The following is a 26,415-nucleotide window of genomic DNA, read 5'->3' on the forward strand; positions in this document are numbered from 1 at the left end:
ATGTAGAGTATTTCGTTCTTGATTTAACCCTAAATATTATAGATAAATAAAATCTTAGGTCCCAAGAAAGATAAACATGGTGCTATGTCTTGTTAATTTTTTGTTACGCAAAAATATTAAAGAAAAATGCAACGTATGATGGAGTCACCATATCAATATCAATACCTCTAGTAATTAACTGTTAAACAACAATGATATGTAATTTCAACCATTAATTCAAATAATTATTTAAATTAAAGACTGTTTATAATTTCCATTTCCATTTTCAATTTGGAGCTTTGCAACTTAATACACATACAACACAAAAATCCAAAAACCTTATAGTTTTGGGTGTCCCCTGCCAAAGAATATTTTGCATATTATTTCACAATTACCGTCATGTCCGTTCTGCGATTTCAAGTTGTCATTAAATATAAATTTTACATTTAATTCAAAACAGGTTTAAAAATTATATTAATTTTGTAGGTCATCAAAGTTTTTCCCTTAAAAATTCATAAAGGAAAACTTTTTGTAACATGGCAACACTTTTCTGTCAAATTCCAATCGGATGTTTTGAAATAAACAAAATTTCAAAAATGGAAGTTAGTTTGTTTACCATGTATAAATTGTGTATTTAGTTATTTAAATCTGTATTTTGTAAAAATATAAATGGACGAGTTACGAGGACCTAATATTCAAATCGTACTTCATGTAAAAGAAGGTCAGTAAAATCAAAATAAAAACATATTATTTAAAATTGGACATTTTTGTAATAAATTAAATTTATAAGGTATTGGCTTTGGATTTCTTCGTATACCCTTTATCGTGAGTGGATCTCTCAATGGATATATGCTGGAAACCGATCCAGTTGTACCAACTCATGCACCAGCCTTCGATGCTGAACTGGTTTGGGAAGCTGATAAAAGAAGATTTCGGAGGTAAACATTTAACTAATCAATCTCAAGAGTACTCTTTCAACCATATTACAACCTAACATCAGATGACATAGTCAAGCGCTAGTTTAATAATTTAATTATTAATTATCGACATAATAGACAGAACAGTACAAACTAAATCTAGTTACACATAGTGCCTTTGATATTACGTATGTTTGCAAAATTATTTTTTTTCTTATTATATTTCAGTTTGCGAGTACAAAATGTGCCAATCAAAGTTGAAGTATTTACAACAAGCACACAAGGCAGAAAAGATAAAATAGGATATATTTTATTGAGCTTATTAGGTGCACAGCCATGTCCATCAAATAAATTTGTAGATGTAAGTTGATCCTTGTAAAAAAAATTTAAATTACTTAAAAAAAAATAAGAGCAAAAGAATTTATTTCTGTATTACTACAACATAAAATTAAATTATATTATATTATTACATATTTCCTTTAAATGTTTTCATAATCACCAGCTCACTATACAGTCCCCACCGAGGGACTCGGAGCCTACCCTAACTAAATTTTTTACTTTTGATTAATTGCAGGTGAAATACTCATGGCATAAATTACTTGGAATAAAATCTGAAGGCAAATGTTGTCATCCACAGTTACTTATGAGCCTTTCCATTGAAGATAGAGTTAGTACTCCAACACCAGTGAGTACCACATTCATTAATTTGTATTAAGTAAATAATCATCCCTAATTTAGGATAGACACTGGCTCATTGGATGTACAGTCAAACTTGGATAAGCACAAAACCTTTATAGGCGAGAGATCCAATGGACAAACTTCATAAGCGAGAACCACGGATAAGAAAGAAACCTCTACAGGCGAGAAAAATATCACTGCTTTTTGAACTCTCTCTTATCTAGGTTTGACTATAAATATGAGTTGATACTTATGAACTAAGTAAAGGTTGCCTACACTAAGCTAAATGTACTTGAAGTACTTTTTCACAAATTTACTAGGAAATTTCAATACCCTATTAGAAATAACATTGCCTTGCTCAGCTTCCTTCCTCCATCCATTCACTCCCTCCACATGGCCAAGCAAAAAAGCCGTCCAAGTACGACGTGGCCTTCCAGAGTAGAGTGGAGAGTAGGCATTTACAAAGCTAGAGCTACAATCTTTAGACTTCATCATCACTTTATCGTATGGGATTGTGGTCAAGTGCTAGCTTTTTCAATAAAAAAAAAATAGTAACTTTTTATTATTTAAAAATGTATTTATCGCTTCAAAAATTTTAACAAATATTACAAAGGTACTATTACTACTTTAAATTGTAGTTAATTCTAATAATAATAAAAATTTTGTAACTAATTCCAGCGCAATGAACTTCGTATGTTTCACAGCAATGAAGTTGCATATCCACTATCTCATACACCTAACAGTGCACATACCGGTGGACCTGTGATGTTAACATTGAGTAAGTATTATTATTTTCAAATATCTTGTCAGCTGAAAGAGACCCGCTTTGTTCCAATACAAGTAATAATGTGTTTAGAGCAACTCTCAAAAAATTTAAATCCGCTAAGATATCTAAAAAAGACTAGCTAGTTAATTTTTATTTACATCTTTATCTTATAACTGCGTACAGTACAAAAAGTTTTCCTTGGCTGAAAGATATTTCCCTTTCCTTTACATTCTCTCCCCTTTCAAATATACATATCGAGGGGTGAAAGGCTATATATTATATATTCAGAATCAGAAAAATTCCCTGATTCTGAATATATATATATAAGTCAATATCTCAAATAATGTCGCTTAAAACAAATAGCCTTTCACCCCTCGATATACACATATCATCATCATCAGCTCACTATACGTCCCCACCGGGAGGCTCGGAGCCTACCCCAAGTTAGGGGTGAATAGCCATAGTCAGTGCGGGTTGGATATACACATATACCTTTTATCTTTTACCCTTTTACCTTTTCCCTCTGATAAGAGGGGAAATAGATGAAAAAAAATGTTATTATTTCAAACAATAAAAAGGTTATTATTTTCCTACAAACTTTGTCTAGGCTTTCCTATTAAAAACAGGTAATATTTTCTATGTAAATTATAGCAGTAGTCTAAAAAATCTATTTGGAAATTTTACATCTGTCTACTTCATTTATTAAAAAAATCTACTAGTCTTCTAGTTATTAAAAAAAAAAAAAAATGGGACCCATCTGCAAGCACTTCCTTTCGATTAAAATATTTTTTATCAAAATCGGACCACCAGGGGCGGAATTTCGCGGTAACACACAAAAAAAAACAGTCGAATTGATAACCTCCTTCTTTTTGAAGTCGGCTAAAAAATAACTATTAATAATTTTTAGATGAATACTTAAATGAAAGTAAGAAAGTTGTATCATCATTCGACTTGCAGCCGCAATTGATATGTGAGGAAGGATTGATACAGATTGGTCTCGGAGATCAGTTGTATGTACTCAGTTTTGTTATTGGCTCCGTTGAGAATTTGGATATGGTAAATATATAAGATTTAAAAGGAAATATACTACATTTATAACCTTAGTTGTTTTTGAAGCTATATCTCAAACAGAAATATTAAAAAAAATTATATACAGTGTAAACTCTTTATAACGTTATCGTTTATAAGAATAAACTCCTTGTAACGTTGAAGTGAGCCCAACTTGGTTGGTTTGCTTTAAAACACACATATTGAAACACTCTTTTTAGCGATACGCCATTCTCTATTACGAAGAAATGTGTTCATATTTGTAGACAGTAAATATTTATTATCGGTATTATTGTTTTTTTTTGTTGTTTTTTTGTTCACTCCATATAACGATAACTATAACGTCAAAAAAATGCTCAGTCCCTTAAGTTTCGTTATAAAGGGTTTACACTGTATATATAATATATATTTTTTTATTTTAGCTACTACCAAATGATATAAACAAAGAAGCTATTGATTGCTGCATAACATATTCAATATTTACAAACAACATAATGACAGACAGGTGAGTTTATGTGAAGATTAATTGAATGGAAATTCAACCTGCCCTTATCCCTATGAAGGGTCGGCACAGTATGTACTACTCCTCCATACATCTCTATCAGCTGTCATATCTGAATTTACCCCCCTTCTTACTCATATCCTATTAATTGAATGGAAATCCGTTCGAATAAATCCTATTTGTTCTGTAGAATCCATCTAAAAATTTAAAAATAGTTAAATGTTTTTAAGGATATTATCTAGTGAAAATAAGTGTGGGTTATATCTGATTAAGTAACTATACTCAATTGTGATCAGAGTTGGTGTGACGTCTCTGAGTACGGGCAGTAGTGCTCAGTTCAACCAGCGCACATCGCTGCGCCTGCGCACACATCTCTCCGCACTAGGAAGATACTTTGCTGAGTGTCCGCATTTGGTCGTTAAAGTCTGCGTCGCGGATAGAGATGTTGGTATGTTTAAATCTATATATATAAAAGAAAGTCGTGTTAGTTACACTATTTATAACTCAAGATCGGTCGAACTGATTTAGCTGAAAATTGGTGGGCAGGTAGCTTAGAACCAGGAAACGGACATAGGATAATTTTTACCCCGTTTTCAATTTTTTATTCCGCGCGGACGGAGTCGCGGGTGAAAGCTTGTGTTACATAAAGATCTAATGCATATTACATAATAGTGAAAGATTTATGTTATGTTTTATATAAGACAATATTAACTATGTACTATATTTCTTTAATCGGTTGAATTAAAAGATATGCTTTGCTTTTGAAAAGTATTTTCATTCTAAAGGATCCAACTTAAATATTGGATTCACTTTGTTGTAGGTATTTGTAGCTTAGACTTACGTAAGTTGATCCCTACGGAGGATGTGAAGCGGTTTGTATCAGAGTTCTGCAACAGTGAGGGCAGGCTGGCGATACACGAGCGCTGTTACCTCCTGCGTTGTGACGATACCCCGCTCAGTGTACGACGACCTTACATGGATGTCGAGATCAGTCTTAAATTTATTTCTGACAAAGCTAAAGTGCAGGTATTTTTATATTTTTGTATGTTTGTGAAGGATAAATTCAAAAAATAACAGATCGATTTTAATTTTTTTTTAATTGTTATAAAGGTATATTATCCCTGAATGATATAGGCTTATTTTTATCTAGTTATCGCTTAAAAAACTTAATAAACTATATGTTTCAGACTATGCTCTACATCTATGCCAAATTTCATCAAGATCCGTTGTGATGTTTTGGAAATACCTTCTAACAAACATCCATCCATCTTTAAACAATCGTATCTATCTATCTATATATATAAAAGAAAGTCGTGTTAGTTACACTATTTATAACTCAAGATCGATAGAACTGATTTAGCTGAAAATTTATGGGGAGGTAGCTTAGAACTAGGAGACAGACATAGGAATTTTTTTATCTTGTGTGCATTTTTCGCGCGGACGAAGTCGCGGGTAAAAGCTAGTTTATAATATTAGTAAGATGCAATTTTCAATGTTAAATTACAATCTATGCGACTTAGGTGTTATCAATTAAATTATTATTTAAGTTTTTACACATTTTATTTCTAGAAACCTAATATATTATCAGCCCGAAGTATTACACAATTAGAGAGAGGTCGTACTGATTCTAATTATGATACTAAATTGGACTATAGAAGTGGTAGTTGTACACAAATAGACAGGGACGTTGGCGGAGTGAGTTATACTAATAAGTCTGCGGGGAACACTGCCAGGTATGTTAAATATCTTAGTTAGATTTCACTGTTAATTCATTTAGATCTATACATAATTGTTAGAAAATAAAAAAATTATAACTGCTATGGAAGATTTCTCAGCCTAAAATACATGTATAATTATTGTGTTTTGTACTAATAATTTTTTTTTATTATCTTTGAAAGAAAGAAAGAACATTTATTGCCACTCAAAAAAAAAAAAAAAACGAAATACAAAAAAAAAATATAATAAAAAAAAACACACACACATACAGAAACAAAGTGTGGTAAAAGGGAGCCAGCTCAGCGAATCAGGGACAGACTAAACTGCCCCTGCGCTGGTTTTCAGCTGGCACTTTTATAAAAAAAAATCTCTGTTATTTAATATATTGAAAGTAATGACAATTCTTTTTTGTTTAATTATTTTGTTAATCACATTTTTTAAGAATTTCAAGTATACATTATTAGTAAAATACAAAGTGTACAATGAAATAATTAAAAACAATAATAATTATAAAATGAACTTTATTAAAAGAAAAATAAATAAAGATTCCTTAAAAGAATAATTAAATGCTATACATAATTTTAAATTAACAAAGATATTAATTAAATTTAAGATATAAAACAGCGAATGGAGAGAATATCTTACAAACAAGTGAAATAACAGAACTATTAAGAAAGATGTGCGAATCTCTAAGTCAGAGTCAGGAGAAGTCACAACAGAGACCGTTTACAACTGACATGCAGGTCCAGTGTGAGCCTGAGATTGATATACATGATGATAAACCAGAAAGAAATGGAGATAATAAAAGAGATGAACAAGAGAATGGTGATCATAAACAATCTAACTGGTAAGAAATTTTAATTATCTATATATATAAAAGAAAGTCGTGTTAGTTACACTATTTATAACTCAAGATCGGTCGAACTGATTTAGCTGAAAATTGATGGGGAGGTAGTTTAGAACTAGGAGAAGGACATAGGAACTTTTTTATCTTGTGTGCATTTTTTTATTCCGCGCAGACGGAGTCGCGGGTAAAAGCTAGTCTAATATATAAAATTCTCGTGTCACAGTTTTCGTCACGGTACTCCTCCGAAACGTCTTGACCAATTGTCATGAAATTTTGTGAGCACATTCAGTAGCTCTGAGAATCGGACATCTATTTTTCATAACCTGGGGGGGGGGGGGGTTATTTTAGTTTTTTTTTAACTGCGCGCGGACGGAGTCGCGGGCGACAGCTAGTTACTATGCATTTTTATTGATAATCTAGATGAATTAAAAAAATTATAAGTAACCGATGTGTTCTTCCAGACTATGTTCTACATCTGTGAAAAATTTAATTAAGATCCGTTTAGCCGTTCAGGAGATACCTTCAAACATTCATCCATCCATCCATTTGAATATACAAATTTATAATATTAGTAAGAAATAGGATTTAATTCTGTAATTTTTTATTTTCAGTGAGGATGCTAAAGAAAAGGAAAGTAAAAATTATTCAGAAAAAGGTAAGTTATTATAACCTAAAACAAAATATATCCAAGTGTATGTATGTAATATATATATATATACTAGCTGTCGCCCGCGACTCCGTCCGCGCGCAGTTAAAAAACTTAATAGGGGTATGAAAAATAGACAGTAGCCGATTCTCAGACCTACTAAATACGCATATAAAATTTGGTAAAAATCGGTAAAGCCGTTTCGGAGGAGTACGATAACTAACATTGTGACATGGACATTTTATATATATATATCTATCTATATATACAGGGTGTCCCAAAAGGTTACGTACATAGGAAGGGGGGTGATAGGGGAGGTCACAAGGGTCACCAGAAAAATAAAATAAAAATTCCCCTCTGGGTATTAAAAAAAATAAATGGCATTTTTTTAAAACTAAAAATTTTACACCTTGTGGGGCGATTTTGCTACCGATGACCTACAAATATTGCTATATTTTAAAAAAAAAAGCTGTTATGTTATCGTCAATAACCCTTTATCAATATGAAATAAAAAAAACAATACATATCTAACACAGATTTTAAAGAAAATTAAGATCTTGTCCAGTCAAGGACTTAGTAATTACGATTTCACTCAACTTCCTCCAAGTGTACTGAAAAAAAAATGTACCATGCAACTCCGGCGAGTAACTTAAAAAGTTAGGTAATTTCATTGCAATTCCAAAATGGTATAACACTTACTTAAAAAATTCATACTAGGACATTTAAAAATATTTTTTGGGAACAATACCCCTTCAAAACAAAACATACCAATAAAGCAATAGTCTCAAATTCGTACGCAAATACATTTTTAAATGTCTATTCTGTTCCTTAAAACTTAAAAAGATTTGTAGGTAATTGTATGGTATTGCAATGGTTTTCAATTAAACACAAAAATTAAACAAAATTATAATTATTTATTCAAATAAAATGCTCGAAATGTCTACCACCAACATAAATACACGCCCTACATCGTTTTAAAAATGAGCGGGAGATATGACGAACAAATCTTCTATTATTAATTGATTCCGCGGCCTCTGTGATCCTCGCCCTCAAGTCAGCCAAGTCCCTGATGGGTTTTCCATAAACTTTTTCTTTTATAGCACCCCTGTAAAATAAGTCTAACGGGTTTAAATCCGGTGAACGAGCTGGCCACGCTATAGCACCGGCCCTTCCCATCCACCTACCAGGGTATTCTTCGTCTAGGAAATCCCTTACAGGACGTGCATAATGTGCTGGGCACCCATCATGCTGGAACCACATATTCCTGACTGTTTCTAGCCGCACATCTTCCAATAGATTTGATACCTGAGGACTGGCGAGGCGTACTTACACTTCTTACAAAACGAACTACCAAATCTATTGGAAGATGTGCGGCTAGAAACAGTCAGGAATATGTGGTTCCAGCATGATGGGTGCCCAGCACATTATGCACGTCCTGTAAGGGATTTCCTAGACGAAGAATACCCTGGTAGGTGGATGGGAAGGGCCGGTGCTATAGCGTGGCCAGCTCGTTCACCGGATTTAAACCCGTTAGACTTATTTTACAGGGGTGCTATAAAAGAAAAAGTTTATGGAAAACCCATCAGGGACTTGGCTGACTTGAGGGCGAGGATCACAGAGGCCGCGGAATCAATTAATAATAGAAGATTTGTTCGTCATATCTCCCGCTCATTTTTAAAACGATGTAGGGCGTGTATTTATGTTGGTGGTAGACATTTCGAGCATTTTATTTGAATAAATAATTATAATTTTGTTTAATTTTTGTGTTTAATTGAAAACCATTGCAATACCATACAATTACCTACAAATCTTTTTAAGTTTTAAGGAACAGAATAGACATTTAAAAATGTATTTGCGTACGAATTTGAGACTATTGCTTTATTGGTATGTTTTGTTTTGAAGGGGTATTGTTCCCAAAAAATATTTTTAAATGTCCTAGTATGAATTTTTTAAGTAAGTGTTATACCATTTTGGAATTGCAATGAAATTACCTAACTTTTTAAGTTACTCGCCGGAGTTGCATAGTACCTTTTTTTTTTCAGTACACTTGGAGGAAGTTGAGTGAAATCGTAATTACTAAGTCCTTGACTGGACAAGATCTTAATTTTCTTTAAAATCTTTGTTAGATATGTATTGTTTTTTTTATTTCATATTGATAAAGGGTTATTGACGATAACATAACAGCTTTTTATTTAAATATAGCAATATTTGTAGGTCATCGGTAGCAAAATCGCCCCACAAGGTGTAAAATTTTTAGTTTTTACAAAATGCCATTTATTTTTTTTAATACCCAGAGGGGAATTTTTATTTTATTTTTCTGGTGACCCTTGTGACCTCCCCTATCACCCCCCTTCATATGTACGTAACCTTTTGGGACACCCTGTATAAAAGAAAGTCGTGTTAGTTACACTATTTATAACTCAAGAACGGCTGAATCGATTTAACTGAAAATTGGTGGGCAGGTAGCTTAGAACCAGGAAACGGACATAGGATAATTTTTACCCCGTTTTCTATTTTTTATTCCGCGCGGACGGAGTCGCGGGTAAAAGCTAGTATTAGATAATTTTTAAATTTTATTTGACTGCTTGGTTTAACTTGTTTTTAATTCATATTTTAAACATAGTAATTGCTATATAAATTACAGATGTAGTGAAACAAGTCCTACCCGCAGTGGAAAGAGAGGCTATCATGCAAAAGTTCATCGACGAACTCGAAGATTGGAAAGAGAGGCAACAGGAATTGTATAAATGTCAGGTAACTTGATAAAATTTATGTAAATAACAAGCGATTGCCCGCGACTTTGTTTGCCCATAATTTAAAAAAGTAGATAGCCTAAGTTACTACCGCATATATCAACTACCTTCAGTAAAAGTCTCGTCAAAAACGGTCCAGGAGTTATGGAGATTACCAGGAACAAAGGCATCTTGCGGACAGACGAACAAAAATTTTAAAATTTGGATTTTCGTCCTAAGCAATAGAAATACGAAATCTGTTTTTTTTTATAACATACTAGCTGTCGCCCGCGACTCCGTCCGCGCGCAGAAAAAAAACTTAATTGGGGTATGAAAAATAGATAAAAATAAATGTAGCTTATATGACACGTTCGTAGATTTACCATAACAGCGCCATCTATTGATTACTTACTCAACCCAGTCGAAAGGTATCGACATCTGTTAGAATCATTTAGAGTTAATAGATAATTGTGACTGTCAAATAATAACAGACAAATAATTAGCAGTAAATTAAAATTGCGACTATAATTTGAGATTTAAATTATCCTATCTCTCAAGTTGGATGGAACTGCACATTTTATTATAATCGGTTAAGTGGTTTAGGTTGGTTAGGTGGTTTCCATTGAGGACAAACATTGTGACACGAGATTTATATATATTAAGATAGACACTTCAATTTTATTAACTGTATAGATGTATGAATACAACAGGTTGTATTAACACTTAGCATGCGGGCATACTTTGCAGCCGAATTACTTGTGCAGCGGGCGGTTTTGTCACAACGGCTCATTTTATCAATTTTGCAATCAATAACTAAAAAAACACCTAGCTTCAAATTGGCAAAACACGGCTTATTCGCTATGGAGCTACGAATTCGATTGAAGACGTAATAACTTTGTGAAAGACTGACAGAACTTGTGGAAAGAAAAAATGCAAAGCCTAGCAACGTAAACAACACGCATATAATGCCACAGATACATGTAATTGTACGTGTTTCGTAGATTTGTGGTGGTTAGCGGGTATCCAACATAAATCTACTAAATATGTATTTTTACGTGACCCACGCTCTAGTGACGGAATGTAAAAAACGTAAAATACGTTTCCCGCATGCCAAGTGTCAAAAGCACTTGCATATTTTATCTCGAATTTAATTATAATCATACCTGGATAAGTGAGAAACCTTTATTAGCGACAGTGTGTATGTGGGGTTTTACCCACTAAAACCCCTCGTTAGCCATCCTCTAGTGCTATAGGTGGGGCTTTAGGATCTCCGGTGGGCACTGGTGCCCCTCCAAGTGCGCGTTAACCTTAAAGCTGTTTCTATTGTTCTCCTGTATAGTTACGTCGCAAAGAGGAGTACCACCTGGAACTGCTGTCCCGTGAGTGGGAGAAGCGGCGCGAGGAGTTGGAGGAGAAGCTGCGAGGTGGTGTGGAGAGATGTCGCGCGCTCGCAGCAGACCTCAGCCGCGCCACTGAAGACTTCAGGCTCAGAGGATACAGGAACACGGAGAGGGAGAGGAAGGTGATGTGTTTTTCCTATTATCTTACTAATATTATAAATGCGAATGTTTGGATGTATGGATGGATTTTTGTAAGAAGGTATCTCCGAAACGACTCAACAGATATCGCTGAAATTTGGCATAAATGTAGAATATAGTATGGAAGAACACATAGGCTACTAATTAAGTTTTTTTTTATAATGTCGCGCGGACGGAGTCGCGGGCGACAGCTAGTATTAAATGCATGCAGTAATTATTAACTTTTCAATGTATATTAGAAAGAAAATTCGCCTTTTGACTATTTTTGTACAAGTTTTCAAACATAATCGACAATATTATAATACACTAGCTGTCGCCCGCGACTCCGTCGACACGGAATTATAAAATAATCTTAATAAGTAGCCTATGTGTTCTTCCAGACTATGTTCTACATATGTGACAAATTTCATCAAAATCCATTGAATCTTTCCGGAGATACTTTCAAATATCCATCCATCCAAACATTCGCATTTATAATATTAGTAAGATATTTTAAAATTATATTAATACTTTGCTAAAATGTTATTTAAAAAATTTGATATTTTTTTTTAATACCAAGACTAGATTAGTCTTCTACGAGTTCTATAAACTTTATATATAATTTTTTTAGATTGAGTTGTTTATAATTTTTTTTTTCTTATTATATTTCTATCGTAAAAATGTAAAATAATTTTATTTATATTAAATAAATATTTTCAGCTACTCGAAGCTAAGAAAGCATTAGAAGCACATTACACCGCCAAGTATCAGGAGTTGCGCGAGGCCTCGCAGAAGATGGAAGATGACATGCATCATCAGCTCAAACTGAAGGATATGAAGATTGAGGAGTTGGAGCTGAAGGTGCACACGTTGGAGAAGAATATTGAAGTACTCAAGGTATAAATTTTAAACCAAATAAAAATGGATAAATGGATCTATATCTATCTATCTATCTATATATATAAAAGAAAGTCGTGTTAGTTACACTATTTATAACTCAAGAACGGCTGAATCGATTTGACTGAAAATTGGTGAGCAGGTAGTTTAGAACCAGGAAAAGGACATAGGATAATTTTTACCCCATTTTCTATTTTTTATTCCGCGCGGACGAAGTCGCGGGTAAAAGCTAGTTTTTTTATTAAATTTAGCCTAAGAAAAAAAAACGGCTTAAATTGTCCAGAATAAAAGCTACCTTAATCTCGGCAAAAAATACAAATTTTTTTATTTTATTCCACGAAAATGGAGTCACAGATAATGTACAGTCAAAATCTGTTATAACGACATCGAAGGGACTACTCATATTGAGTCGTAAAAACCGATAGTTGTAACAACCGATGACAGGTATTAATAGGAAAGATATGTAATAACATTCAGCCAGGACCTTTGATTTTGGTCAATTTAACCGGTATGTTGTTCTAAACGATGTCGCTATAAACGGTTTTGACTGTAATTAGTTTAGTTAAATTATTTATCATTTAAATTAAAACAGAATTAACTAAACAGTGAAAGAATTTCTCAAATCAGTAGTTTTGTAGTATCAATTCAAACAAACAAACAAATCTCTTTATGATATAAGTTTGATATATTTTACAGAATAACATGAGGAATATGGAGAAGGATTCAGAAAGCAGACATTCCGGATTGACCAAGGACCAGACAGCTAGTCTTATACAAGAACTGGTGAGTTGAAATGTTGAAAGGTGATCAACGGTTGATTCAACTGGTTTATTGATGGACTATCCCTAGATGGACAGTTGACCTGGTAAAGCCAACCTGGTAAAGTTTAGCATACGGTCACCCGGATTCGCTGAAATAGCGAGGTGACCGTTGCCCATAGACATCCTCAAATGCAGATGCATTGCCTTTAATCAAGGATGAAGAGGACGCACAGAAAGAGAATATTTCCCCTTCCTATGCGTCCCCTCTTCCGCTAAATCCACTTCCCCTTCTCATCCTTTCCTAATAAGAAAAGAGTGAGAAGGGAAAGAGGACTAAAATAAGGTCTCCGTCACCACACTCATCAGACTGTAGTTGTAATTACTTCCACTTGACGTCTGTCTTCTGTGAGGTCGTGATATTTCACTGAGCGAGGACAATTCCTGCAACTGATGTTGCTGCTGACGTCTACTACTGTTAAAAGTAAAAGTATGCTGGATGAGGGTAGAAGACTGGAACATTGTTGCTGCAGAATTATTAGTATTAGAAGTATTTTTGATGTGAAACATCTATAGGCTCACTTGTAAACCGAATTGTTGGTGTGGCGACGCTTGCCGTGGCGACGGGTCGCCACGCTGTACTGAGTTATACATATATATATGTATATATATATATATAATATTATCTTTTATTCATATTACTTGTACACACACGATGTTTCACATCTGCCAGGCGTCCTGTGACGGCTCACATTTTTATATGTGTTTTATTTATGATGAATTTATAATAGCGTTGCCTAGAAGAGAAGTTAGACAGTGCGGTGCAGTCGAAGGCATTCTTCAAGGAGCAATGGGGTCGAGCTGTACGAGAGCTGCATCTCACCAAGATGTCCTCGCGCCGGCACATGCTGTCTCAGCTGCGGAGAGAGAAGAGTCGGCTAAATCAAGTCGGGTGAGAGATACAATATATTTGTGCTGACTGCTTATAACAGTAGAAGGTCTATACCAGTGATTGTCAAACTTATTTCTTTCACCGCCCCCTTTGAAAATCAATTATATTTCAGAGCCCACTAATATTTATTCAGCCTTAAAATTTAAAATCCACAATTTCATTACTTTAATTAATTTCGATGCCCCCCCATTTTTTGGGCCCCTTATCGCCCCCTCCTAGGGTTCAAACGCCCCCAAGGGGGCGTTATCGCCCACTTTGGGAAACACTGGTCTAGAGAAACTAACTGCTGTAATTGTGTCTGTACGTTTGAAATATTAAATGTAATTTATGATTATTATTTTCAGTTTGGACACAATTGATGACTTTGAAATGAATAAAGGTGATGAATTAAATGGAAGTGATATTAAAAAGTTAAAAGATGATTTTTACGCCGACTTGTTGGCGAACACACCGCCGCTGGAGTCACATTCAGCTATCAGTTAGTAATAAAACTAATTTATAAATAGAAACCTTTTTTTAATAATAATAAAACCACGCCATTTATTGTTTATTCTGTAATAAAATTATTTAATGGCTCTATGGTTACTAAATTAGTATAGAGGTTTTCAAATATCTTAGCTGCTCGGTGTAGCAGGTGCGGGGTTGCATTGCGCAACTCGTAGATTATCTTGAGCTCCTAAGATATTTGAAAAGACGTATTATATGTATACGTCTATAATTTAGTTTTATTCTATTTTAAAATAATCTTTGAATAATAATAGAAATGCTTGAATTAAAATTATTGTTCCTAGGTTTACCTGGGCCTGACGGTTTAGATATGTTCATGGAAATGAAGTAAGTTAACTAAAATATGAATGTTGAGTTTTCACTGCTTAAAACATTCATTTAAAACATTGCTATCACAGTTTTTAGAGGGAAAATAAAAAGAAATTTAGTTTTTTAGAATAGAATAGAATAGAATAAGCGTTTATTGCCACACAAAAGAAACTTATGAACTAAAATTAAACAAAAAGATTAAAAACGTGGCAAAAGGTAGTCAGCTCAGCTGATACAGGGACGACATCGGCCTTCCCTGAGCTGGTTTTCAGCAGGCCCCTTTGCTCTCACAACATATGCACTTAGGTGTAGGGTAACTAAACTAAATAACAAAAAAAGAGAATTATAGTGCAATTTTTTAAACAATGTTTGTGCGAAGTTAATAATAATTTTGACTTTCAATAACAATAACATTATATGGAGAGTAAAAAATTAATAAAGAAATAAACAACAAAAAAGGTTAAGGTGTTTAAAGGATATACATATAAATATAAATACATAACAAACTGTTTCTCTATAGGTCTTATCTATTTACGTCATTGATTGGTTTGTGACTCCAGTAGAATTTTTTTGTACTTCTTTGCAAAACCTGAATGCGATATTATTTTATTTAGTGGTGGAGGAAGATCGTTCCAAACCTTCGAGGCTGAAAACTTAAAACCACCTCTAAAACCAGTAGTACTGTGCTTTGGAACTATCATTTTTTTTTGTATAGTGCACCTAGTAAGATGGACAGACGTGTCTTTTCTCCATTCTAGCTTCTCGTTTCGCTTTTATGAGTATTTCTGTGGTAATTTGAATGGAAATGGATGGAATGGATTTTTTTAAATACTACTCTACTGTTTTGTTGCAGAAACGCGTCTAAAAACTCTATAAATGACAAATTAAATGAGCTGATAAGTCAAAGGGACCAGTTGATTCAACAAGACAACCCGGACGAGGCTTTGCTCAAGCAATTGAACAACGAAATACGAAGTATTTTGATAAATTGTGGCACATGACATATGTCCAATTATTACTTGTTATGTATTAAATGTTATTATTATAACTGAGTTGTTTTATTTGAAATTTCAACGTTTTAAAGTAGATAGGATAATAACTTCAGAATGTTTTTAATATGAAAGGGTCGGCATACCGAATTAAGGAATTGATTATTCTGGAAAATTATAATTAATTAAATTTAATTAAAAAACAACTCCGCATTTAGTGTTTTCTTATAAGCTCTCAAATAAATGTTAGTTATAAAAATTAAAAATGTCCAAATTGCGCAGAAAAGTCCACAAACTTATATATTCCCTGAAAGATTTTACGCGTACTACAAAAATTTCATGAGAACTTTTTCAAAACAGGGTAGGAAAAAACATTGACTGTAATTTTTTTATTTTTCATTTTAATATTTTTATTTATGTAAACTTTGAATTAAATTACATATTTACACATTTAACGCTTCCCTTATCTTCGCTCGCTCTCTTATTAAGAATCGCTCTTTTATTAAGAAATAGTAAGATTAAATTCGTGACGAGAAACGATGTACAACGATATGTGACATTGACATTAGGTACTTGATGTTTGAGCGAATCACGAATCGCAAGTTAGCAAGTCTTTTGGTAATGACGTATCCTGTTCTTTATACCGATTATTTGTTTTAGTGAAAAGTTAACATATTCAAGAGATTCTTTTGGAAATACTACAGTTGTACAATGAATAAGTTGCTTTAATGCATAGTATCTACTTCAAATAGTATTTGAAGTTACTTGTGCAATAAACGATGCCGAAAACTAAGGTGACGGGCGCTACTAGCAGATTGAAACAAGACTATCTCAGGCTTAAAAATGACCCAGTACCGTATGTGACTGCGGAACCTGTGCCATCTAATATCCTGGAATGGCATTACGTTGTAAAGGGCCCTGAAAAGAGCCCATACGAAGGAGGTTACTATCACGGCAAAATAATCTTCCCCAGAGAATTCCCATTTAAACCACCATCGATTTATATGATTACGCCTAATGGAAGATTTAAGACAAACACTCGTTTATGTCTCAGCATAACCGATTTTCATCCAGATACTTGGAATCCAGCGTGGTCAATCTCAACTATATTGACAGGTCTACTTAGTTTCATGTTGGAGAAAACTCCGACACTGGGGTCTATAGAGACGTCGGAATACCAAAAACGATGTTTGGCCGCTGAATCGCTTGAAATAAACCTCAAAAACAAAATGTTCTGTGAGCTGTTTCCAGAATATGTAGAAGAGATTGAAAAGTTGATCAAACAGAGAGAGGAAGCTTTGCTGAACGCCAACAACTCTAACACGAATAGTGACAGTGAAGTGACAACAGAACAGCAATCCAACATGTACTACATTCTAACAAATCTCTTTGTGCTTGTCGGCTTTGTGTTTCTTGCATATATGGTGAAATATGTTTTAGTTTCAATTTCTGATTAGGGCAACACTCACATTGAACATAAAAATGATTATTCAAAAGTAAAATGTAAATATTGTAACTTATTTTGTAAATATAATGTTTATTTTCTCTCCATATGTATGTTCAGCTGTTATTTCATCTTATGACAGGTCCTTGGCAAATGTGATTGGTGTCTGCATATCTGAATATGAAAGGTTTTATTGAAGTGAAGTTCTGCAATAGTAATCTCAGACACTACATAGGTGTACTTATTGTAGTGACACAATAGCTTAATATTTTGCAATATTTTAATATATAAAGTGTTATATGCTAGAAGAAAATTCAACAATTTATAGTGCAAATTGTAAAGTAACTCCAAAATAATGTATACAATAATTTGAAACAATGTTTCAATAAAATTAGCTTAGTTTAAATAATTTGCAGAATTTCAAGTAGTAGCTATGTGCAAGTTATTTTTGAATGATGTAAAAGAAATCTATATATATAAAAGAAAGTTGTGTTAGTTACACCACTTATAACTCAAGAACGGCTGAATCGATTTGACTGAAAATTGGTGAGCAGGTAGCTTTGAACCAGGAATAGGACATAGGATAATTTTTACCCCGTTTTCATTTTTTTTTTTTTTATTCCGCGCGGACGGAGTCGCGGGTAAAAGCTAGTTTAATATAAAATAAGGCTACATTCATTCCTGAAACATATTATTAAATATGTATTATTTAATTCTTTGCCTAATTATTTCTTTAATTCTAACTTTACTCTTTTCTAAATAAAAATGTTTGTAGATAAAAAATTGATTATATTTTTTTGTGAATTTGATGTGATTTATTCATTAATTGCATTTATTGAATTCATATTAGTTTTTACATTGCATATGTTAACATTTTAACTTGCTACTTGATGAAAAAAGGCTGTGGGTTATCCATTTTTTAAAACTTGATGTTTTCTTTTACAAATGTAATTATAAACAGATTTTTTTACAAATTCTTGAATGAAATCATTGTAATATTTAAAAATACAAAACAATACATCAATAGGTGAAATGTACTGGCAGTTTGTTGTTAATATATAAAATCAATTAAACAGTATTTTTCATAAATATTTTGTTTTATTTCAACAAAGTATATCCATTTTTCCATAACAAAATAGTAAAATAAATAAATTACTAACAATATTTTTAAATTAAAACAGATTGGGATAAATAGAAGGATTAAGGAATTATTATAATCCAATAACTCAGTGATAAAAATATACCTAATAATCAAAGATAGTAATGAGATTATTTCAAACATGGGGTCTGCTGTACATGCATGAAAAAACACATCATGCTGTATATGCATGAAAAAAAAAAACAATAATTTATAACACAACCTTAGTAATATAAATTTGAATGTTTAGATGGATGGATGTATGTTAGAAGGTATGTCCAAAATGGCTCAACAGATCTCAATGAAGTTTGGCATAGATGTATAAGGTAGCCTGGACGAACACATAGGCTACTTAGTACTTTTAGGTCCGTGCAGACGGAGTCGCCGGCAACAGTTAGTATTTACATAAATAAAACAATATTTCTTGTAAAATGTATTTATTACTAACACTTATTATGCTATAAATAAAATAAATTGATTAAAACCAATTGTATTGTGATACAATAGGAATATGTTCTAATGTTAAATATATTCGTAAAACTATGATTCTTACACTTAAAAATGGATTGATTACAATAATACCTACATATCCGCAATTTCATTTTAACATTAATTATCATATAAAGAATAATATATATGTATATAGAAAAAGCAAAAGCTTTTTTTTTCTTCATATGATTTCACAAATATGAAAACTTTATTCATTACATCAAAGGAGCTAATGAAAGATTACAATTTCACCCATGATAATGAATGCAAGTGCCAATTTATACTTAAAAATTATATTCTGGCAAGCACTACAATGTCAAGATGTCTGTCTGCTTAATTAATTAAAAAAAAGTTTAGATAATGCATACAATTTCACTCTATATATACAACAAAATTGTATTTCATAATGAAATAAAAGCTGGTTAAAACCAATTAAAAAAATTGTAATGAACTCAAAACTTCAATCTGATTACAAACATCTTTTGTAAATAGAACTTAAATTCAATATAAAACGTTGCAACTTATTTCTGAACTATATTCCATGTACAGTTGAATCTGGATAAACAAGAGTCCAAGGAACCGCTATATTCTCGATTATGGAGGTTGTCTGCCGGGACCGAACTATGACTATCGCTTATCCAGGTTTGATTGTTGTGACACTTGTATTATCAAAAAGAATAAAAGGGATATCAATATGGAAATACAAATGTAAAAGTGGAGTTCTACAGATGTAATCTATATATATAAAAGAAAGTCGTGTTAGTTACACTATTTATAACTCAAGAACGACTGAATCGATTTGACTGAAAATTGGTGGGCAGGTAGCTTAGAACCAGGAAAAGGACATAGGATAATTTTTACCCCGTTTTCTATTTTTATTCCGCGCGGACGGAGTCGCGGGTAAAAGCTAGTGCTAAATACTTTTTACACATTACACATTTGTATACTGCGTTGCTTTCATTTACTTTCTTCTTCGTCATCATCATCGTCCCAATCACTTACAATGCTTTTTATTTTTTCATTACTGATTTCAGCTACTTTAACTGGAGGAGTTTCAATTGCTTCTTGTGCAGCATTCACTTCTGGTATCATTTCTACTTCCTGCACAATTTCATCATTGTTCTTGGCTACAATAAATTCACTTTCATTTTTCAAGTCATCTTCTTTTTCATCTTGATCATCATTATCATCCCAATCATTTAGTATTGTATTTATTTTCTCTCTTGCTTTATTATTTAGTGATATAACAGGCCGCTGTTGTGGCTTTGTATGATTTTCTTCTATTAAACTTGTCTTTTCTTCAGCTTTGTCTTCTTTGTCATGGTTTATAATTTCTTTGTTTTCAGGTGATACTGGTACATCTTTGAGGTCATTTACATCTGCAGTATTAATTTCAGACTCAGCTGCAGTGACCATATTGTCTTGAATAATTTTTTCACTGGTAGTTTCTACTTTATCTGTAATATTTGACAATTTGTCTCTGATATCAGTGGACGCAGGTTCTACAATTGTTGTTGGTAGTAACTCAGAGATTCCTTTGTCTTTGGTTTCTGAAACAAGCAGTTTGGCATTGGTTTCATCAGGGGAAATTTCACTGTCATCTAAACCTAAAGTCGAGGAATGTTTTTGAATTTCTAGTTCTTTAATAACTGATTTATTTTCCATTTCAGGTTGGTTTGTGGTAGTTGTGGTTATAGGTTCACTGTTTTGCATTGTTTTGTTTTCGGTTGTAATGGCTTCTAATTGTTTGGCCATTTCTTGTTGTATATTTTCAATAGATTCTTCTATGTATGCCGAACCTCCTGTGATATTAGTGTCAACATTGTCTGCTATCAAATTTTCCTTATCAACTGGAGTCCACTCAGTTGTTAGATCAGGCAGTTCTTTATCAGATTGTGTTGGTTTGACTTCTATGTTGTTTGTCGGTACCTCAACACTACTGGAACCACTATTCAGAGCAGCTTCTTCAGTAATTAAATTTTGTTGAATAACTGAAGCATCTTGAACAATTGTTGTATTCACATCTCTATTTATATCAAGCTCTACAACTTTTTGTTGTAAAACAATTATGTTTTCAGTACATTTATCTGCAACTATACCTAACTGTCCATTATTTATATTTTTCACATTATTTTCTGGTACATCTAATTGGTTTGAACATACAATATCTATACTTTCAGTTTGTATTTCTTTATGTACCAGTTGCTCACTTGGCTCTGTTATAGGTACATTTGTGGTCGGCATACTAGGGACTTCATCTATTAATACTTGATCCATACTAACTGTTTCAGAATTATTCGTATTTTCTAAGCATGTCTGGGTAGTGGTCTCATCGATGGTGTCCAAGTCTGTTGAAATAACTGAAGGGTCTTCTGAGGTAGGAATATCTTGAGTACTTTGGACATCTGAAGAATTTTGTCGGTCTCCAATCAATTGTTGTGTATTGGAATCATTAACTTCAACATGTTGTTGCAGCTTTACCTGAATTGGTACACTTTCAACACTTTCTTTAAGGCTATTCTGCCATGACTCATTCACATTAGTATCTAATGTATGGACACTCATAACTGGAGTGGATGTAGTTACAGTACCATAATTTTGAGTCACCATAGCTGAAGATTGTATGAATTGTGCCTCAATACCTTGAGTTGGTATGTATTGGAATTGTTTACTTGAATCATCCACTTGGTGGCTGTATACTACAACAATATTGTTATTGTCAGTAGAAACAGTTTCGGACACATTTAATGGATAATTTTCTTGAATTATCATCATATCATTAGTTTGAGTATTATCAAGATCAATAGTAGTACCTTCAATTGTAGAAGTTTGAGGTGCAGTTAAAACTGTCAGTGTTTTATTCGGTTCCTCAAAAATAATAGAATGAGTTGATGACATCAAGGCTTTGTATTGTTCTTCGCTTGAAACAACAATTTCTATTGGTTCATTCACATGAATTGGTTTCTTAATAATCATTTTAGAATCCTCGGTATTGGTGTGTTGAATAATAGGAAACTCCATTGAAGTAGTTGGTACTGAATTGTTTTCACTTTGTTCTGTGTCATTGCCTAATATATATTCTTCGTTTTCAGGGGCATTTTGTGACCTTGGAATTAGATGATTTTCCTTAATAATATATTCATTTCCATTAATTACAACAATTTCATCTTCTTTATTAATGATTTTAGAAGGTTTTACTTCACAAATTTCTGATTTAGTTTTGTTGCTTAATGATAATTCTGATTTTTGGGCTGATTTAGTAGGTGAATTAAAGGAGGGGTTTAATATCTTATGTTTTGATGAAGAAGGAGACTGTGGCAATTTTGAAAGCACTTGAATGTTACCATCTGGTTTCTGTTGTATTTGATACTTGACATCTATATTTTCATATTCATTTGTATAGGTAAGAGAAATATTTTTGGTTTTATCAGATTTTCCACTTGTAGGCCTTTTGTACTCTTTTTCATCATCCGATTCCTCAATAATCTTATCAGTTTGTGCTGATTGTTTATGATTATATTTCAAATGGCTGTAGAGATTTGTTTCTCGAGAGAATGTTTTATAACAATAAATACAATGCAATATTGTTCTTCTATCAGCACTGTACTTGTGTCCCGTCATTTGAATATGTGTAAGCAGCCTTGTTGAGGAACTGAATGTGGCGGCACAAACATTACAAGCAAAGGTTTTGCTATCATCATGTTGTGTTGATTTGTGCTTCACGAGTAATGCTTCAGATAAAGCTATGTAAGGACATTGATTACACTTTGGGAAATAATAAGGTGAGGGTGGAGGCACACCATGCTTGGTGTATAAATGGTGCAAGAGGTAATTTCTTTTATGTGATTTCAATCCACAATATTCACACATATTTACAACTGGTTTTTCATTGTGTACTTCTATTAAATGTCTTCGGAATTTATAATAGGAGCCGAAATGTAATGCTCGTCCAGGTGTACCACAGATGAGACATATCCATGGGCCCTTGACATTATCAACCCCCATCGCTATTAGCTTTGCAGCTCCTTTTGAATCAAGCACATCAATGTCAAGTGTCCAATCCTGTTCATGTTTTGGTTTTACATCTTTTTCATCATGATAAAAACTTGCAGACTTGGATTTTTTAGATTTAATAGGAGCATCCAATACCCTTAGTTTTATATTTTTATTACTCTTTACCAAGTGTGGATATTTTTTGAGAACATCACTTATTATTTTGGCATGATCTATTTTTGGCTTCTTAGATGTTTCACTATCCTTAATTTCTATTGTTGCTTTTGAATTATCATTATCCAAAATTAGATCAAAAAGTTGATTTGAGTCTTTCTGTTGTCGTGTAGAAACATCTGAAGAGAATGCATCATCTTGAACATTTTCAGAGACATCATCAAAAATGTTTTCATTTGTTGAAAGTTTTTTACATTCTACAATGTCTAATGTAGATGTGCCATGAAGCAATCTTTTAGTACTAGAAGTCTCATCAAAAATGTTAGTCTTTTTGGAAGAATAACGCTTTACAGTCTCGGGATGCACCATCAATGGTGTTGACTCATATGATATACTTGTAAATGAGTTGTCAAAGATATTGTCACCATCTAATTCTTCTGGTAGCTCATATCTTGTTGGTCGTGATTCAGCAATTGAAGGTTTTTTCTTTACCGGATATTCTGTGGATTCTTTTTGTGAATATGAAGATTCATTATTTGGTAAATTTTGATCAAGCTTGTGAGAATTTTTTTCAACAATTTGTTTTTTAACTTTTGTAGGAAATGCATTATCAAAAGCTTTACTGTATGAACGCTTTGTGCTTGTATAACTAGTCGATGCCACTGCTGGTGACTTTGATTGTTTGGAGGATTCAAATGATTTTGAATATGATCTTAAATTTTGATAATCGTGACCTGTTCGCTGCATTTGATTTCTGTGGGCATCTAGTAGTTTAGTCAAGACTGGCATATTCATTACCTGTGCTGTTTGATAAAGTCTTTCCAACAATTCTGGCTTGAAACCGAGCTGGCCGGTGTACATAAAGTTAACTATAGGTACCACGACGTCGGCTTGCAAGTCATCCGGCATAACCAAACAATCCTCGTACATCTCGCATGTTCTTTCAAGCAGTTCGAAGTATTCAGTGCATGCATTAAGTACTAGTCTATGTACCTTGAGTTGAGCATTGTCTTGGAACTGTAGTGTTAGATCACAATAATCAGTCCGGTTGAAGAAATGCTTCAATCTTTGAAGGAAATAAATTCCCCAATTATCCACTTTCACTTGTTTCATATCAGACATTGTAGATCCTTGTTATTGTTCCCACACAAATCAAAACATCACAGTTATGGGGTAAACTTTCTCCTGCAGTTAATATATATTTACAATTAATATTTTTTCACATTTGCAATCGATCGACGTCTACGACATTTCTATTGTCACGCACGCCCAACTTGGAGTAGGCATTTTTTCTAGACTTGATTTGTTATTTTCACTTAAATTTTCCGCCACATTATTTATACGTACATTTTCATGAAGTTGCCAATAAAACTACGAATTCTATCGTATAACTTGCAAGTTTTTCAATGTTTGCTTCATGCAAAACGCTGAGATAAAATTACTCCACGAAAACCGACCGCATTTGACAGAAGAGACGCAAGATGGCGGTAAAAGATGTCCCCGTTTTTAGACGTACGCTACATTGCTGTTTGAAGTCAAAATACTTTCTTTGAATACGAATTTAATATTAAAAATTACAAACAATCTCCATCTTTTGTAGAAAAAAAATTGAAATATAACAAGATGTTGGTAAATGTTATTTGCGGCATTAATTGAAAAGGTTTTCGTTAAGTTTTTATAAAACGTATATAACTTGATAACGCTTTGCGTATGATAAGTGCCGCCATCTGCTTAAACTCTGCGATGACTATTGATTGGACGCGTTCTAATTCAGAAAATACACGAAGGTGTAGGAAACATCAAAAGCATAATTTTCGCTTCTATATTATTTGTCTATTGTACTTATAACCAACAGATGGCACTGATGACCCATATTTTAGACCATATTAATGAAAATGAATTTTGTAAGCAAGTTTAAAAGCAATTCACTGTTTTACAGTACACTATTGTGTTTATTCTTACTACAAATTAATTAAGAAATTAAAACGAAAGATAAAAAATTAAAACTATGCATTTCCGTGTAGATCAAGATTTGTAAAATGTTTAAGGCATAGTTCAGCGGTTTGTTGTCTTAATACTATAACAGTCCAAAGATCATTATTGCGATTTCTAACCAGGTTATACGTAAATTAAAAACATGTATTACTCTTTCTAATTCCTACTATTGAAATGGATTGTATGCACGAGGTATACGAAGGCAGTGAATTCAGATAATGGCTGATTTAGATGTATGGAAGTATGTACTTTGCCAACCATCCATAAGAAAAAGGACGGAAAGATAATAAATCCCTACCATTACTGGATATTTGATATCAATACAGTTTATTTTTTCTATTCAACTGAAATCGATTTAATAAATTCCTTCGTTGGAGTGATGAACCTCAATTATAAGATTTTCAAGTTTCCAATCGTTACAAATCTAGTTAATTTGGTGCTAAGATATCTCTATACAGTTTATAGTTAGTATTTTCCTATTTCTATAAACTAGGCTTTATTGCTGACTAGCTGTCAACGGCAACTCCGTCCGCACGGAAGTAAAAAACATAATTATTAGCCTATGTATTCTTCCAGACTGTGTTATACATCTATACATTGAGATCCATGCAGCCGTTCTGGAGATAACTAACAAACGGATGGATGGATGGATGGATATCCATAAATATGTTCGCATTTACAATATTATTAAGATTAACTCAAAATTTGACTGTCGTGACATTTAAATTGAAACACATTTCTGTCTCTTTTTTTTTCAAAGATGTAAACCATAAAGATTGGGACGGCTATCTGTTTTTATAAAAGCGTTTAGACAATGGAAACTCGTAGTCTTCATACTTCATATTAGTTATTTGCAGAAGTTCATTTACAATGATACTTGCCCGTAAAGTAAGTTGTTAAAAGAATTATCTATAGCGTGAAATTATTCAGCGTTGAAACTTGTATTGAAGTATTATTGAAGAGTTATGTTATATTTACTTTTTAAATGAGAATATAATTGTTGACAATATATTCTTTGATAAGTGGAAACAGCTTATAATAGACAAGTTAAATTAACTTCCCACTAAACTTTTGAAGAATTGGGGAATAAAGTAAAAGTCTCAAACCGTAATGATGCTTACGAAAATCTTCTTCTTCTTAGCCATAGTAAAATGTTAGTAAATTATAAATGCCAAAGTTTAGATGGGTGGATGTTTGTTAGCAGGTAACTCCAAAACGGCTAAACGAATCTGGATGAAATTTGGCACTTAGATTAGGTACTCTCTGTAATAGCGCATTGGGTACTATATTATTTAGATTATTTATTATTATTTTTTTTAATTTCACGTGAACAAAGACGTGGACAAAGTCTAGTTAGTAGTAATATCATTTAAGTAGGATTAATAAAGTAGCTATATGAACTGCTTTGTTATAATTTAAAAGT

At 32.9% G+C, this 26,415-nt stretch overlaps 3 protein-coding genes across 3 annotated transcripts; 2 read left to right on the forward strand and 1 right to left on the reverse strand.

Moving 5' to 3' along the window:
* The first annotated feature begins 586 nt into the window (after nt 1-586).
* Nucleotides 587-15,771, forward strand: LOC106710007 (centrosomal protein of 120 kDa). Its single transcript, XM_045682996.1, has 20 exons — nt 587-700; nt 770-917; nt 1,125-1,257; nt 1,471-1,581; nt 2,253-2,352; nt 3,248-3,396; nt 3,810-3,892; nt 4,186-4,337; nt 4,710-4,915; nt 5,459-5,622; nt 6,219-6,452; nt 7,064-7,107; nt 9,743-9,852; nt 11,170-11,352; nt 12,068-12,244; nt 12,941-13,027; nt 13,794-13,954; nt 14,299-14,432; nt 14,746-14,788; nt 15,624-15,771. Exons 1-20 carry the CDS (start codon nt 649-651, stop codon nt 15,769-15,771), a joined length of 2,619 nt encoding a protein of 872 aa, XP_045538952.1. The 5' UTR covers nt 587-648.
* Nucleotides 15,772-16,348: 577 nt separating this feature from the next.
* LOC106710015 (ubiquitin-conjugating enzyme E2 J2) lies at nt 16,349-17,578 on the forward strand. The gene has a single exon (XM_014501958.2). The coding sequence runs from the start codon at nt 16,539-16,541 to the stop codon at nt 17,214-17,216; it is 678 nt and encodes a 225-aa protein (XP_014357444.1). The 5' UTR covers nt 16,349-16,538; the 3' UTR covers nt 17,217-17,578.
* Nucleotides 17,579-19,680: 2,102 nt separating this feature from the next.
* Nucleotides 19,681-24,458, reverse strand: LOC106710054 (centrosome-associated zinc finger protein CP190). The gene has a single exon (XM_014502029.2). It carries the CDS (start codon nt 24,117-24,119, stop codon nt 19,788-19,790), a length of 4,332 nt encoding a protein of 1,443 aa, XP_014357515.2. The 5' UTR covers nt 24,120-24,458; the 3' UTR covers nt 19,681-19,787.
* Between the last annotated feature and the right edge of the window lie 1,957 nt (nt 24,459-26,415).

The sequence above is a fragment of the Papilio machaon genome, chromosome 20 (assembly GCF_912999745.1).
Source record: "Papilio machaon chromosome 20, ilPapMach1.1, whole genome shotgun sequence".
Taxonomy (NCBI): Eukaryota; Metazoa; Arthropoda; class Insecta; order Lepidoptera; family Papilionidae; genus Papilio; species Papilio machaon.

Excerpts from the sequence above, each read along its gene's own strand:
- LOC106710054 (XM_014502029.2), bottom strand. The coding sequence starts at position 24,119 with ATGTCTGATATGAAACAAGTGAAAGTGGATAATTGGGGAATTTATTTC.
- LOC106710007 (XM_045682996.1), top strand. The coding sequence starts at position 649 with ATGGACGAGTTACGAGGACCTAATATTCAAATCGTACTTCATGTAAAA. Across the intron at positions 13,955-14,298 it reads AGTCGGCTAAATCAAGTCGG|TTTGGACACAATTGATGACT; the intron begins GTGAGAGATACA and ends TATTATTTTCAG. Across the intron at positions 14,433-14,745 it reads GGAGTCACATTCAGCTATCA|GTTTACCTGGGCCTGACGGT; the intron begins GTTAGTAATAAA and ends TATTGTTCCTAG.
- LOC106710015 (XM_014501958.2), top strand. The coding sequence starts at position 16,539 with ATGCCGAAAACTAAGGTGACGGGCGCTACTAGCAGATTGAAACAAGAC.